This window comes from Rhopilema esculentum, chromosome 6, assembly GCF_057945365.1.
Source record: "Rhopilema esculentum isolate cy_ngs chromosome 6, ASM5794536v1, whole genome shotgun sequence".
NCBI classification, from domain to species: Eukaryota; Metazoa; Cnidaria; class Scyphozoa; order Rhizostomeae; family Rhizostomatidae; genus Rhopilema; species Rhopilema esculentum.
The window spans coordinates 4,924,919-4,939,590 of NC_142820.1; the positions used below are offsets into that span (position 1 = coordinate 4,924,919).

The 14,672-nt window shown below is 37.7% G+C and overlaps 1 protein-coding gene across 3 annotated transcripts in view; it reads left to right on the forward strand.

The window, feature by feature from the left end:
- Positions 1 to 14,672, forward strand: part of LOC135686255 (E3 ubiquitin-protein ligase HERC2) — a 55,154-nt gene that overhangs the window by 18,450 nt on the left and 22,032 nt on the right. For all 3 annotated transcript variants that reach the window (XR_016143806.1, XR_016143807.1, XM_089108749.1), the window contains exons 26-46: positions 255 to 455; positions 1,102 to 1,280; positions 1,799 to 1,949; positions 2,339 to 2,541; positions 3,216 to 3,443; positions 3,794 to 3,953; positions 4,336 to 4,550; positions 4,837 to 5,124; positions 5,643 to 5,921; positions 6,382 to 6,484; positions 6,832 to 7,045; positions 7,268 to 7,390; positions 8,214 to 8,415; positions 8,523 to 8,720; positions 9,114 to 9,404; positions 10,064 to 10,380; positions 11,038 to 11,215; positions 11,610 to 11,863; positions 12,161 to 12,305; positions 12,855 to 13,538; positions 13,979 to 14,447. Coding sequence is in view for 1 of the 3 variants with exons in the window: in XM_089108749.1 (XP_088964875.1) it covers positions 255 to 455; positions 1,102 to 1,280; positions 1,799 to 1,949; positions 2,339 to 2,541; positions 3,216 to 3,443; positions 3,794 to 3,953; positions 4,336 to 4,550; positions 4,837 to 5,124; positions 5,643 to 5,921; positions 6,382 to 6,484; positions 6,832 to 7,045; positions 7,268 to 7,390; positions 8,214 to 8,415; positions 8,523 to 8,720; positions 9,114 to 9,404; positions 10,064 to 10,380; positions 11,038 to 11,215; positions 11,610 to 11,863; positions 12,161 to 12,305; positions 12,855 to 13,538; positions 13,979 to 14,447 (5,082 nt within the window). In the remaining 2 variants the exon portion in view is untranslated. The remainder of the gene's footprint in view (positions 1 to 254; positions 456 to 1,101; positions 1,281 to 1,798; positions 1,950 to 2,338; positions 2,542 to 3,215; positions 3,444 to 3,793; positions 3,954 to 4,335; positions 4,551 to 4,836; positions 5,125 to 5,642; positions 5,922 to 6,381; positions 6,485 to 6,831; positions 7,046 to 7,267; positions 7,391 to 8,213; positions 8,416 to 8,522; positions 8,721 to 9,113; positions 9,405 to 10,063; positions 10,381 to 11,037; positions 11,216 to 11,609; positions 11,864 to 12,160; positions 12,306 to 12,854; positions 13,539 to 13,978; positions 14,448 to 14,672) is intronic.

Below are 14,672 nucleotides of genomic sequence, written 5' to 3' on the forward strand. Positions count from 1 at the left end.
TAAGGTAAAACTTGGAATATCTTAGCGTTGAAAAAGGGAGATGCCTCTCGTAGACCTTGCAGCCCAACTAACGATTCATGTAGAAAAAAGAAACTCTATTGTAGTGTTTCTCGTATAACCTCTGTGGTGGTAAATTAGTGAATGTGGAATCGAAGAGAAATTTTTTAATCTCCTAGTAACACATGTTTAAGACTTCTGGTAGAGGTAAGATAGAAGTAAACTGTACTGTAATATATTCTTGTTTTTTCTTGCAGATAGAAGAAAGAATTCTGAATTAAAGGACCAAGACCAGGTTTTGCTCTTATTGCATCGTGCTTGCATGAACGTTCTGCAGCACACTGCTATCTTGGTATGCCTGAAATCAACTTCAGTCAAAGACAGGACAGTTCGTGTTGTATGTAGCCTGTTCATGAAGATCATAAGAGGGGCCTATTTGGAAAATAACGTCGCTTTTCGTGAGTACAAATGGAATTCGACAGATATTTTTTACTCGTATCAACGAAGCTGTTTGTTTGTTAACCTATAGGCTTGTTTTGTTCCACTAAAGGAAAACCTGTTTGAAACCTTGCTTAAACTGAGGGTGATAAACTATGAGATATGAAGTATGATACCTATTTACTGTTGAGATGAAAGAACTATTAGTAAGATCCTACATGATCGTATGCAACCAAGAATATTTGCTACATCTATAAATAGGGTTTGGATCGTTATGAAAATGTGAAAATTATTCCTGTTCGACTCAGTTTAATTTCATTTAAGTTACCGATACGCAACAGACACTAGTTTAGGATAACTGACACCAATAATATAATTAGAATGATTACCTCGAAAATTATCCCTCGCATAACTCAACCTAAATTTGGAAAAAGTGCATTCGGGCTGTTTTTAATAAAGTAGCAGCCGAAAGTGGGTCAAATAGGAATTGTTATTTTACTAAATATTATATTCCTGTGGGCATCTGACTGACCCAAATTCAATTGTTTATTGCTCTATCAAAGTTTCAGGGGGATTCTCTTAACTGCTCATATGCATATCGATTTTTGTTACAAATTAAAGGTACAGCAAAAAGGTTTTTAATCGCCGCACAAAATTCGATTTTAGATCGACAACACGAGGACTGGGTAGCAATGGGCATATTACGTGGACTTTGCTCCTCCTACCGATTCTGCGAGGCATTCAGTCAACAAAATCACATTAAATCGTTTTTAAACGTTGCGAAGCAGCTGGTCGCCAAGGAGGAATCTTCAGAGACATCCCGTGCCTCATCAGTCTCGATTCAGGTAACTTGTCACTTTTATAAGTTCCCTTTTATAAGTTCCCACTGTATCTGAGACCTGAGAGGATATTGCAGCCTATCATTAGGGTTGGCGTATGCTATTAGAAGAATTGGGAATAATTGGGGCTAGCTTAAGGTTGCTAAGAGAGAATCACTGGTTGAAGTCTTTTTCAGATTTTCATTATTCTTTGACACCCCGAAAGTGTTGTAAGGTTTGGAAGAATTCTTTGCAAAAGTTCTCAATGCTCTGTAATCACTTGAAAAGTCATGCAGTTGTGTTTTTGCGATTTTGCCATCACTAACCAAACTTTTTATTCAGGAAAGGTAAAATAGTAGCAAAAATACCTCGTTGGCATCTGGATCATAAGATTACAAATATATAATATCTTTTTCTTTGATTGTACCGTTCCTACTTACTCTGGTATTTTAATATTATAGCATCATATTTTTAGCCGCTATTTAAAGGTAAAACAAATTTCTTAATCACGAATGAATCAGTCACTTATTTTCTTTTAATTTTAGGTTTTGGTATTGAGACTTCTTGGAAATCTATTGCCTTATATATCAGATCCCAAAAACGAGCCATTTATTGACTCAGTTGTACATCAGCTTGTTACGCTTTTGGGAGAGATTCTATTGAAAGACGTTGACTTTATCGAGTTTGCTGCCGAAGGTATTCTATTCTGTTTGCCAAGTTACCATTTTATATGCATGCTGTTGTCTTGATCATATGTTAAAAGTCATATTCAGTGATTCTCGTTTTTTTATCAAACTGAGGCCAGACTCAGTTTGAGGCTTTCTGTACTCAGTACTGTTAAGAATGCTAGGTGCTCGGATTCTAAAATGTAAGGAAACCAATACACAATTCCAATTTGATAGACAATCAAGTTTTTATAGTTTTTATAGAAACTATAAGTTTTAAGAAAGTCTATGCATGTTCATAAAGAAAAATGATGGAGATTTTGATTGAGAAAGATTAAGTAAATGCCTAGTGGTTGAAAATATAGGTCTAGTCGAATAATCATAGGAAGTTGAACGTGATAAATTTAATTTTCTTTAAAGGGCGTAACACATTAAAACGCAAGCGCCGTCAGGCTTCAGTAACGGCTTCGGCACGAGGTACAGTTGCTGAAGAGCTTGTCCAAGTGATCAGAAAGCTACATTCAAGACCTCAATGGGACAAGTCTGTGTCATACGTCATAGAGGAATCTTTAGAGAAGCTGCCGAAATTCTTTAGTTCAAGAGTTAATGCTTTCACAGATGATGTGAGTATCCTGCAAAACACTTAGTATATTGCTGCTCCTAAGTATGCCAACCCAAATGTTTTCTAGAACTTGGAACTTTGGATGCTGTTAAAATTGTCCCAAATTTAGCTGTCATAAACTTTTAGGGTACGAAATATTTCTTGAAATTATGTACAATTGATGCAAATGCTAGTAGACTTTCGCACAGTTATTCTTTAGGATTCATAAGTACTTTCTTTTCTATTCAAACCTATATTGATGAATCCCCTTTCCTGTTAATAACAAATAAACGATTATATTAATCTCCGAAAGGCTTACTGCCCTGTAGGTTTACCCTTTAGCTACGGGCTAGTAGCTTTTCTTTAACTATACGCGTTGCAGGAGTGATGAAACGATTATTCCCCTTGATATTTGACTCAATTCATAAGCCGCTTGTCAAAACTGCCGAAGTTTGTGAGCAGTTACTAATAGCGATTTCATATGAAGGGCGAAGTGTCCTTTTAGACAACAACCTCAAATCTTGTTCTAGACACTAGAATTGAAATTGTTAGGCAATATGCAAAGCTAATCATGGGATAGACTTTGACTTTTGCTCATCATTTTACATTCCTTTACACTACACGATATATTTTGTTTTGCCATCGTCAAGTGGGTAGTTTAACTTTAAACATTTTGTTATCGTGCTATTTTGTTAGGCATCTGTTAGATTGACATCTTGTAGCAGCCAAGATGATGCCGCTGTTGTTGCAGTCTTGGCTATAATTGGAGGGGCAGACCATCGCGTCAGGCTGGGGGGGACCGTTGAAAATGAAGAGCACGGCAAGGGCGTCGTCACCAGAATAACAAAAAGTGGGAAGATTTGTGTCCAGTGCTATGAAGACGAGCAGGTTATCAAGAACAGCCCACTTTCAGCTTGGAAAGTGGTAAGACCAATTTTGCTTGCTTTAAAATTTATTTATTTTCAGCTAAGCCATTTCTTCAAGTTGGCAAACGAACAACCAAACAAATTACCGGGTGCCTATGGCCCAGTATTTAGATGTTTATTCGAATAATTTGGAAATTTTATCAACAACACCAGTTTAGCAGACCTTCAAAATTATTTTTACAAGAAAGTTTATTTTAGGTTGAATGCTATCTTTTTAATCTACCAGTAGAAAGAAATTAGAATAAATTCAATACGTTAGAGCTTTACCGAACTCGTGGCCTTCATGATGACCATTTGGTTCCTATATGCGGACACCTGGTTGTATTATTTCTGATGCGTTATTTTTAGGTGGAGCCAGTGCATTTTGATGTAGAGAAAATGCAAACATTGTCTTCAATGAGAGAAGTTTTGCCATCTGTTCTCCATCTTGCGATTCTGACAAGAGCAACTGGCGATTCAGCGAAAAGTTTCAACAACGATGATCCGAATGGCCAAAGTTTAGATTCAGGTAAATTGAAACTTAGCAGCATTTAAAAATAATACTTGTTTGATAAGAGAATTCTTTCCCTTTAGCTCGTTTGAGCCTATTTTATAATTGTTTATATGTTAAGATGTTGGTTCGCGGAGCCTTCCGTATTTACATAATGTAGTTACTTTAGTCTACTGGAGCAGGTTCATAACTTTAGAACGCAATCTATTGAGACTTTGTGAAAGTCTTTCCGAGAATTTCTTAGGGTAATCTAAAAGAAGAATAGACAAATATCACCTCCTTCTTTAGAGGCAGATTAATAACAATGTTCTCATGCTTTAAAGCATTGCTTCGTTGAGTATCACCCAAAGGTTTTTATTCGGGTTATTGAATTTCTTAGATACTTATTTATCCTACCTAGTGCTGGATCGCAACCTTAAAATGCAACAAATCGAACTTGGTGTACTCATGGCAGCCCGTGCTTTGCTACCCCATAGCAACCTGATTGGCAACCTCGTTTTCAAGCCTGCGTCGAAAGGCGAGGGTGTCAGTAATCCATGGCTGCTTGAAGAACTGTTTACTGCCGCTTTAAAGTCAGCGCCTATCAGGTCAATATACGACAGAAACGAAGTCGAGGTGAATGTTTATGTCAAAACTTTGCTAGTTGCTTTTTCATGTCGGCTGTTAACAATGAGCTTTTCCTTGATTAGTTCATATTATACCACAAACCCTGTCTGGCTGGCGTTTGTTTAGGGCTTAGTTAGTGGAGTTGTTGAGAAGGTTTCTGTCCTGAATTTAAAATTGTTTTGGTTTCTTCAAAAGACTGCCAACTACAATGCACATTTGCAGCATGGATCAAAGATACACTGTAACAGAATTTATTTGAAGCCCACTGACTCCATTTTTTCTTGCTTTATGACAGACAGCTGCTTTGTCTTTGATTGAGTATCTTCTATCGTCGACAAGATCGTCACAGAGACCTGAAAAATCATCAACACGAAAGTCTGAGAAACAGTTAAAACCAGCGCGTCGAGCCCGAAGACGACGAAACAGCAGCACGAGGCTACCAAACCCTCCGTTAGTTGTGCAACAGATTGTTGATATGGGCTTTCCGAGGTACATGGTAGAAAAGGCGCTAAAAGAGATGGGGGACGAAACGATAAGGCCAGAGATGATTGTCTCTTGGCTGCTTGATCACCCCGAAATATCGGTGTGTTATGCTGAGTTTATTCTTACTATCCTGATGAATCTTTAAAAACGTTTAGTGTTAGCTTCATGTTAGTGAGTAAATAATGGTTGGTGATGTTAAAAAAAAGAAACAGGGTTAAATATATTGATAAAGAGAGGAATAATCTACACCTCTCTACACATGGGGTGTATTTGTAGCACTTTTTCAGACAAACTTGCATTGAGGTGAATTATTTAGATGTTTATAATATGCTCAAGGATGCAAATTTGGTTTTGATACAAGGGAGGTATAAGAATTCACATATTGCAAACTAATTTGCAAATATGATAGACCGCTTACGTTGGATTGAACTAAGATTGATAGATTTATTTGGCACAGAAGTTTTCGGTGATAAGTGATTTTGACACTCAATTCTAAGGAAGCTAGAACTCGTCTTTAACATGTTTGACCTTTACCAGATGTACCTAATCTAATGTGCTTTTGTCTCGATAATAAACACGGCTTCTTTAACATATCTTTTTCTGGTTTTTGACTTTTAGCAAGATCCAGCAAACACCGAGCCTCATTCGGATGTTGAAGTTGAATTGAGTAATGATAACGATAGTGAGGCTGGCTCCGGACAGGGTAACTTAGACTCAAGTAGTGAATCTGAATGCGAAACAGTCGAATCCGAAGTAAAGCCGTTGTTTCAAACAAGGGACGATTTCAAAACGCCAGAAGAATACGAAAAGTATATAGCAGATAATGTTCGAATTGGCACTACAATTAGTTATAAGGACAACGAGGGGACAAGTTCGGAAACAGGGACAGTTGTGAAGGTAATAGATTGAGCTTTGTGCAATAAGGAATGATTTTGGACAGCAAATGTTAATTTGTTTTATCGTCAAGAAATGTCAATTAGAGATGTATCCTTGTGTTGTGTGATCAAAGGAGGTTTTGTCAGTTTTCGCGATGTAAACATTGTTAAATGCCCAATCGTTGCAAGTTTTGTACGACAAAATCTTCTTAGATAATATATACCAAATGCATTTGCTTGAGTTAATAATCTGAAATCTTCTAGAAATCTTCATATTTGTTTAAATTTCCAGGGATCGATTTTTGCGTTGAAATGTATTCTACGTTTCAAGGCCATCTTGAATTAACTTTTGTAGGCCACTTTGAGCCATAAGGACATTCAACTGTGTTACATCGAAGACAAACGGTTATCTGTTAGAATGTTTGACTCTCTCTGTTCTTCCGATTAGATGGATTAGTTAATGTTTTTACGTTGAATTGCAGGTTTGTTTAGACAGCAACAATGCGATGTCAATTGAAATACAGACTTGCAATGGAAAGACTCGCCATATTGCCCCATCTAACGTCGAGTTCATAAAGTCTCAAGGTACATGTGGAATATTTGTATGAAACATTTTGATTGAGCAATGAAACCTTAAACGTTCCTAGTTGTTTTGGCATTGTTAAGATTTTTTTACAAATAATTTGCAACTCAATACAATTTTAATGCAAAGTGAGGCATTCTTCATTTGATTCTTTTAGCTGTACTCAAGCCTTAGCTTACTCGAATAACTCGAATAGTTTAAAAGAACATATTCGGCAACTTTTTTAGATATTTGCCATGTTTAACCAAATGGAGGAGGTCAATTGCTCTTTCCTGTGCTCATACCCTTTAGAGGGTATATTCTTATTCATTAAGAAAATGTCACTGTTTCATCGTTTGCATTTTTCTAGGAATGAAAATAAAAGTTGGTGACATGGTCCGCGTGAAGTCGAACATCTTATCACCGAAGTATAAGTGGGGTGCAATAAACCATTCCAATATCGGAATGGTAAAAAAGATTAGTCCGGACGGTGTCGAATGTCAGGTTGATTTTGTGCAACAAACTGGTTGGACTGGTCTAGTTGCTGAAATGGAACTTACCGCGTCAGCGCATCCTGGCATAAGGTTTGGCTTAAGATTTCTTATCTTTAAAGGCCCTATCGGGACTAATTTTGCTTTGGAAAGCCCGTACTATCATTGATAACGCCACCTCTTCCATATCCCTTTTTGACATATATCACAGATCAATCCCAACCATATTCGTAACACCCATATCAACATACATATTTTAGTGATTATTGTCTCACGAGTATTGTTAAACATCAATATGGAACATCTTTTTTTTAGCTGCGATGGCTGCTACTCAAACCCGATAGTGGGTTCTCGCTTCAAGTGTATGACGTGTTACAATTTCGACCTTTGCGAAGAGTGTTACAACGAGATGGGAAACCACGGACACTCCTTCTATAGGTAGGCCCATGCCTGCAAACGTTGAATTTGGTTGCATTTTATTGGAGAAAGAAAAGCTGGTTTATTAGAAATAATAGAGATAATAAATGCGTAGAAAATAAATTCCTGAACCTCCTTACAATGGAGATAGGTTTCAAATGTTCCAGGAAAGGCGTGCTTATACGGGTAACGAATGCACCATGGATTAAGGAACAAACCTACTCATTAAGAAGTTGGTTTTTTTGAACACTTCGTCTCTTTTGAAGCTTATCAAATGTAAGGCACAACCTTAAACGGGCCATTTTGCGTATTCATGTTGGCACATTGCATACGTTTTCGCCCTCCTGCTATGGCCTAGAAGTTTTGTTATTTTGAAACTTGTTTAAACTCAGTGTCGAGAGTCTTAAAACATCTTAACATAAATTTCAGGTTTTTCTCATACCTATAGCAGTAGTTTGCATCTTTCCTTTTAATCATGTGTATTGTTGCTTTGGAATTTTTGTTACAACTTTTTTGTTGCGCTTTCCTTCAACAAATATCATATTGTAATATGTCAATATTTCTCGGATAAAGAGACTGACTCAACCAAGCTTTCTTATAAAACTTAGTGGATGTCATCGTAATGTTTTCAACATTCTTTATTTCTCACCTTCTGAAGCGAAAAAATAAAATGGATATTTATTGGTCCAATGAAAATTTTCCATACTTTGGTGGAATATCTATTTTTTTTTAAATCTGTTCTTTGGAAGTATTAGCTATAAGGAGCTGGAACCAGACACCCTCATTACTTTGGCGTTAAGAAAGAATACTTTCTGAATTATAGCATCTCTGTCACTCTTTGCAGGTACGATGAGCCAGGAAAGTCTCCACTTAAATATACCACTCCGCCAAAACAAAAGGGCCCAAAAGCCAGTAAAAATGATGTTATTGTGACAAATTTGAGCAAGTGTGTTAAAGACATTTGGTTGATACCTGATATTTCTTGGAATGGCGCACCAATTGAGCTTAGAAGAGCTTATAGATTGCAGACAGGATCGAAGCAAAAGGTATTGGAAAATTGTTTGAAGCAACTGGACTCTTCTGCTCCAGATTTTGCCTCTGTTTCTTAAATTCTTCTACTTTAGCCATTCTGATCACGGCTCTTTTGTTTCAGACATGTCTTTGCTTGGAGATGTACCCTGGCCTAAAGATAAAAAACTTAAGCTTGTCCCTAGACCTTTCATGTCCAGACTGTGTTCTTTCATCGGCGATTATCAGTGTTGGTACAAGCGTCGTTGCGATGAGAAAGCACTCAACTGTGCAGATTGATGTCTTTAAAAGCTCTGTTACTCTTCTTGAAAATATGGATGAGGTAACGTATAAGCTTAAGTCAAAAATAAATGTTTTTGTAGAAAATTACTATCACGTGATCATATTTTAAAGTGTCGGATTAAGGCCAGCTTTCTTATAAGTGATGTGTATGTGTGAATAAATAACGGTTTTGTAACGACTTTTGCGTTGGTATCAAGTTGATAAAAAATTTGCAACATCTGGGCAATTATAGAGTTGACATTATTCTTCCTCATTATGAATCCGTGGTGCTTTATTTATCAGCAAATGTCTCTTTCTTGTTTGTAAAAAAAGAGATTTTGCTGTTATTGGTTCGTGGATGCTTGTTTGAATTTTACTTTTTAACTGAATCTAAAGGTATTGCTATTTACTGTTTTGAAAAACTTTATTTGAAAACCATATGCATTGTCTCTAGGACTACAAGTTCATCGAGATTGAAATAAACCTGTGCTTTGCCTGCCTTGTCGCTTGCAAAGGCAGTCGTTTGAGCATAGAATGCAGCAGAAAGGCACCAGTTTCAGGCATACCGTCCTGTTTAAAATTTGTGGCTAAGGACTGTCAAGAAGAACTTGATCGAAAATCACAAAGACCTGTGTTTAAGGCGACAGAGAGTGCCACGAAAAAGCCTGCCAATCAGAGAGAGAGCAAAGTGTTTGTCTGGGGTCTTAATGACAAAGATCAGCTTGGCGGCCTTAAAGGGTCTAAGGTAATTTATGGCATTTAGCTGTTGCCAATGAAATTATTGTGATATTGTGATTAACGTATAGTGTGATTTCTTTAGAAAGGAATTTCATTTATGAACTTGCATGGATATTCTAATATTTTTACATGTTATTTTTTCGGGGAGACAATTCTAGGAATTGTCATTACCGATTTTACATCAGCTTAATAAATCGGTATATAGAACATACTTTCAAGTTTGTTTCTAAATATTTTCTTATATTTTAAAAGGATATATGATATAGGTAACTTAAATTCTGGCCTCAGGGTATATCAAAAAGCTGAAATTGTCTCACGCACGCGTTTATGCTTTCGCGATTCACAGTTTTGTCCATGGTAACAACTTTGTTTACTTTTCTTATTAAGACCCCAAAGTTTCCATCTCCATCTTGTGAAGTAATTTTTGGGCTTTGGAAAGGATCAAGCGTAACTTAAGTAACTGAGGTTGTTCGTAGTAGATACGAACAGATTATTTTGAGTACTCGAGCTATTGTTGATAATTCCCTGAGCTTTCTTCCAGACTAAACTCTCGTTAAAATGTGTTCAATTGATGGTGTTTAGGTTTAAGATTTTTTTAATACGTAGGTAAAGTTACTTGATAAAGTTTTATTATCGACATGATCAGTCTGTTTTTTCGAATTAAAGGTGAAGACGCCAATATTGTCGCAAGCCTTGTCTGCTCTGAACTGTCATCAAATTGTTGGAGGCTCCAAGACCATTTTCGCAGTCTCATTTAGTGGCAAAGCATACGCTTGTGGTGAAAGTATAAATGGTAGGCTTGGCCTCGGCCCTGTCAGTGGCAATGTTTCCATTCCGAGGCAGATAGAAGGACTAGCTTCAGTCATTGTTAAAACGATCGCTGTGCATTCTGGGGGCCGTCATGCAATGGCTTTAACGACGGAAGGAAGAGTTTATTCTTGGGGTGAAGGGGAAGATGGTCAGTTAGGCCACAACAATAGACTGTAAGCATGCGATTGTTTTAATATTCTTATCTATTTGAATTTATATTTGTTTTACTGCATTAAGACGATAATGGCGTAGAGACTTTGTAGGTGAAATGATTATTAAAATGGTTGTTTTTCTCTAAACAGCTTCTTAAAATGACAGTTTTTCTCTAAACTAAAATTTTCATAATCAATTGGCATTGATTGTTCTTTAGCAAAATTATCATTCAACTGAATCAAATGTGCCGATGGCTAACTTTTTCTATCTTTGCTTAAACTTTCTATAGACATGTAAAAGTACTTATGGCAAAAGTACCTATGAATTTTAGAAGACACTTTTAATTATTTTAATCCATTTCCAACCAAGCCATTGTGATTTCAGGCAACCCATGATTAATACATATTTAGAGCATTGTACGATAAGTTTTGAAAAATACTCTAAAAACCTTTCAAGTTTACGAGGGAACCCCAAATATCAAAAATTTAATTTAACCTAAAATTGTAATTTTTCAGCAAGTGAGTACTGTGAATCTTCTCAAAAGTACCAAGACAGATTTTTTGAGGGATCTTCTGATTGAAACGTAGCAAGATCACCATGATTACTATCCTATTATCTAGTGCACACAAATGCTTTCTTTTTTTCTTGAGATTTATCGAAACATCGCTTTTTCTCAGGGTTTACGACTTTCCAAAGTTGGTCGAAGCTTTAGATGGACTTACGGTCATAGAAATCGCGGCTGGAAGCGCCCACAGTGCGGCAATCATCAGCGAAGGAGATCTGTATACCTGGGGATGCGGAGCATACGGTCGCTTAGGGCATGGTGATGTTGAAAATCAACTGAAGCCGAAAATGGTATGTCGTTAGATCTGTTGGCTCGATTTTGTGACAAGCAGGAATATTAGTAACTTTCAATACTCTACTAGACAATTACGTAGTGTTAGCAGGAAGATAGGAAGGCGATTTTCAGTTTTCTAGTAAGTTGAGAAACGAGGTCAGTATCTGAGGAGATATCCCAATAGAACGCAACTAGTACGTGAAACTGCTCAAAGTTTTTAGATGCATACAGCGATCTGTTTAGAGTCTCGTATACAGTCGAAGGAAAGAGTACGAGTTTTAAGGATAATGTTATCCAGAAATATAGAAGATAATGTGATGCTATTCATAGATAACACAAAGAACCTATAAGTGTGAATAACGTGGCAAATCGTTTAAATCATCTGCGGTGACTTCTTGTAATTTTTTGCAGGTGAAAGTCTTCTCTGGCAGACGCGTGGTTCAGGTCTCATGTGGCAGTCGCGACGCCCAAACAATTTGTCTAACCGAAGATGGATGTGTTTGGTCATGGGGTGATGGAGATTTCGGGAAATTAGGAAGAGGGGGCAGTGATGGGTGTTTGTTACCTTTGAAAATTGAAAGACTAAACGAAGTTGGTGTTTGCAAAGTTCTCTGCGGTGCACAGTTTTCACTGGCATTAACGTCTCAAGGGAAGGTATACACTTGGTTAGTAAGATCAAATCTATTATTTTATCTTACATGTATGATTTTCTTTAATTGTGGATTTTACAAAAACCAATGATGGTTTTGTAAGAAAACCTTGTATATTAGGCTGGTAGATCAATTTTTTGTAACCGAGTACATTGACTCAGTTGGCAAGAATCGCCTTCACTTTCTGATGACTATAGATGTCTGCGGATGGTACATACGTGTTCAAAGGAGGCATCTTGTTGTGCTTCAGTAAATCGATTTTTTCCCCAAAGTTAAATTTCCCCATTATTGACACATTTCTCTTTATCGTAGGGGTAAAGGAGATTACTATCGGTTGGGGCATGGAAATGATTCCCATATTCGGAGGCCGCAGGTCGTCGAGTTTTTAAAAAACAAGAAAATCATTGATGTTAGTGTTGGTGCGCTGCATTGTCTAGCTGTCAGTGATGATGGACAGGTATTGTAAAAAACAGTCTTTTCGGTTTAACCACAGCTGATACACTTTATGAACTATTTTTGAACTCACCTGAATCTGTATCTTCATAGCCATCGATTCTCGGCTGAGACTTTTTTCCTTTTTGTACATAATGTTGTCGGCAATGAAACAATAAACAATTTTGCACACTTTTAGTCTAAATAGTGGTGAATATATCAGACAGGTAAACAAAGGACCACGATTCATTTGTTATTCGGTCAGCTCAGCACGCTCCGGTAAAAAATAATTACGTTTACATTTACCAGAGTCAGCTTCTTTCTGCGGCAGGTTGACCTAACTCGGGTATGCTTCACTTGTGAGCTCAATCTTCACTTCACAATCCACGGAGTCTGGGATCAAAGGCAGCAATCTATTTGCCTTATCTTACGTCCAATAACATGAAGGTTTAACAGTTTCAGAAACATCTTCAAGAAACGGGGGTGCTCCCAGTCCAAGTGTCAACGTAATTCCCAATAGGTATTTTAAGATGCACAAAGTACTAAAAAGAAAAATTATTTCATTTAATTTCAGGTACTTGCTTGGGGAGACAATGATCACGGACAGCAAGGAAACGGCACAGTCGCTGTAAATTTCAAGCCGGCAAAGGTTCTCGGGATTGATGGCTACAAAATAACAAGAGTGGCTTGTGGTTCATCTCATAGCATTGCTTGGGCGGAGCTGAACGTAGCACCCCAGATATTGTTCGATCCTGTCGAGCTAAAATGTGCAAAAGATCCCCTAGGAATGATATACGTGACAAACGAGTTTGAACAGAAGAAAACCAAAGAGAACGTAGGACAGCATATTCGCAGGCTGCGATCTTCACTATCAAAGGATGTCCTACATCTCAAAACTAACGAAGAAAAACAACTGTCCCTAACTCTGATCCTTGAGTCTCTGCGAGTTTGCTATGCACGAGATGCCTTGATAAAAATCCTGGGAGACCTTCAGGAGATATCTTTAGAGTCGTTGGATCAATGCAGTGGTGATGACGATGCTACCACAACGCCATCGGCATCAAATACCGATGCCTCGCAAACAGCAACAACACAAAACATTGAAACTGCTAAAAAGAAACCAGGGTTTGTTCTTTCACGGTCAAAGGTGAAATTGCTCGTCTCGTTATTGAAGCTCGGCTTTTCAGGTCGCTTGGATGAAAGCCAGCGGGAAGGCCTCATATCAATTCTTATTCATTCTGCCAAAAGAGACAAAGAGGTAAGTCATTCTTTATTTTGCAGGCAGTAAATTCGATCTGCTTTACGTAGCTAAGAAGCTTTGTCATATGAAAGTGAAAGAAAAAGATGCAAATGTATTAGGGATGGTCGATAGATATTTTTTAGGGATGATAGAAAGGTATTAAGGGGTTTGGACTGCATTGGAGGGGGGGCGTTGATTTTCTTGAAATTCCCTCTCGGTACTTTTTTAAGCTTGCGTTGCTCTGCTGATCTACTTGCTACGTTCATGTAGTTTAATGCCTTCCATCTCTAAAAAGCTCATTTAGCCCCTTCTCTCATTTTTCTTATTCCCTTTCCCTACCTCTTTTATTCTCCCTTTTCACTTGACTATAATTACTATTTTTATCATTGGGGAAACTTTTAAGCTACATGAAGTAAAGTGCATCTGATGCTCACGACATTTTCTTTTCCACGCAACAGATAGCACAAATATTGCTTCACGAATGCACGACTGAAATCGAAGATGTTGTCACGGACCATGAATTGCGGAAGAAGGAATTGCACCCCGTGACACAGGACAGTCCACATCCTTACGATGGAGTTAAAAAACTTAACGGACGCATACGAATCCCAGGTGCAGAGAATTTGCGCATTGAATTTGACAAAAGTTGCGCCACAGAATATGGGGTCGATATATTATCGATCATGGACGGAAATGGGAGAACTCTGGCTGTCCGATCAGGCAGCGATCCATCGGACTGGAAAAACAGTTTACGTGTGACAGGAGATGAAGTGCGATGGAAGTTCATTGCACAAAGCAAATGGAATTTGTGGGGCTGGAGATTCGTTGCCCACCCTGTGACTTCGAGCTCGGTTTTAGACTATTCTCAAGCCTCAGACACAACTGCTCTTGCTGTACCCTCGTTGGAACTTGCCAAATCGTTGCTAAGTATGTAGAACATTATGCAGCGTGACATTATGCAGTATGTAGAACATATTTTCGTATACAGCGTGAAAATCGGAGTAGCAACTTAGAACCTAAGAATTTACAACATGATTCATTTTTAAAGGATTAGACATAATCAGGTAATCAGCTGATTCATAAGAATGTCTTATTCCAAGGCATCAGAAATCATTTTCCTTTGTATATACACAAGTTTACACAGAGCCTATC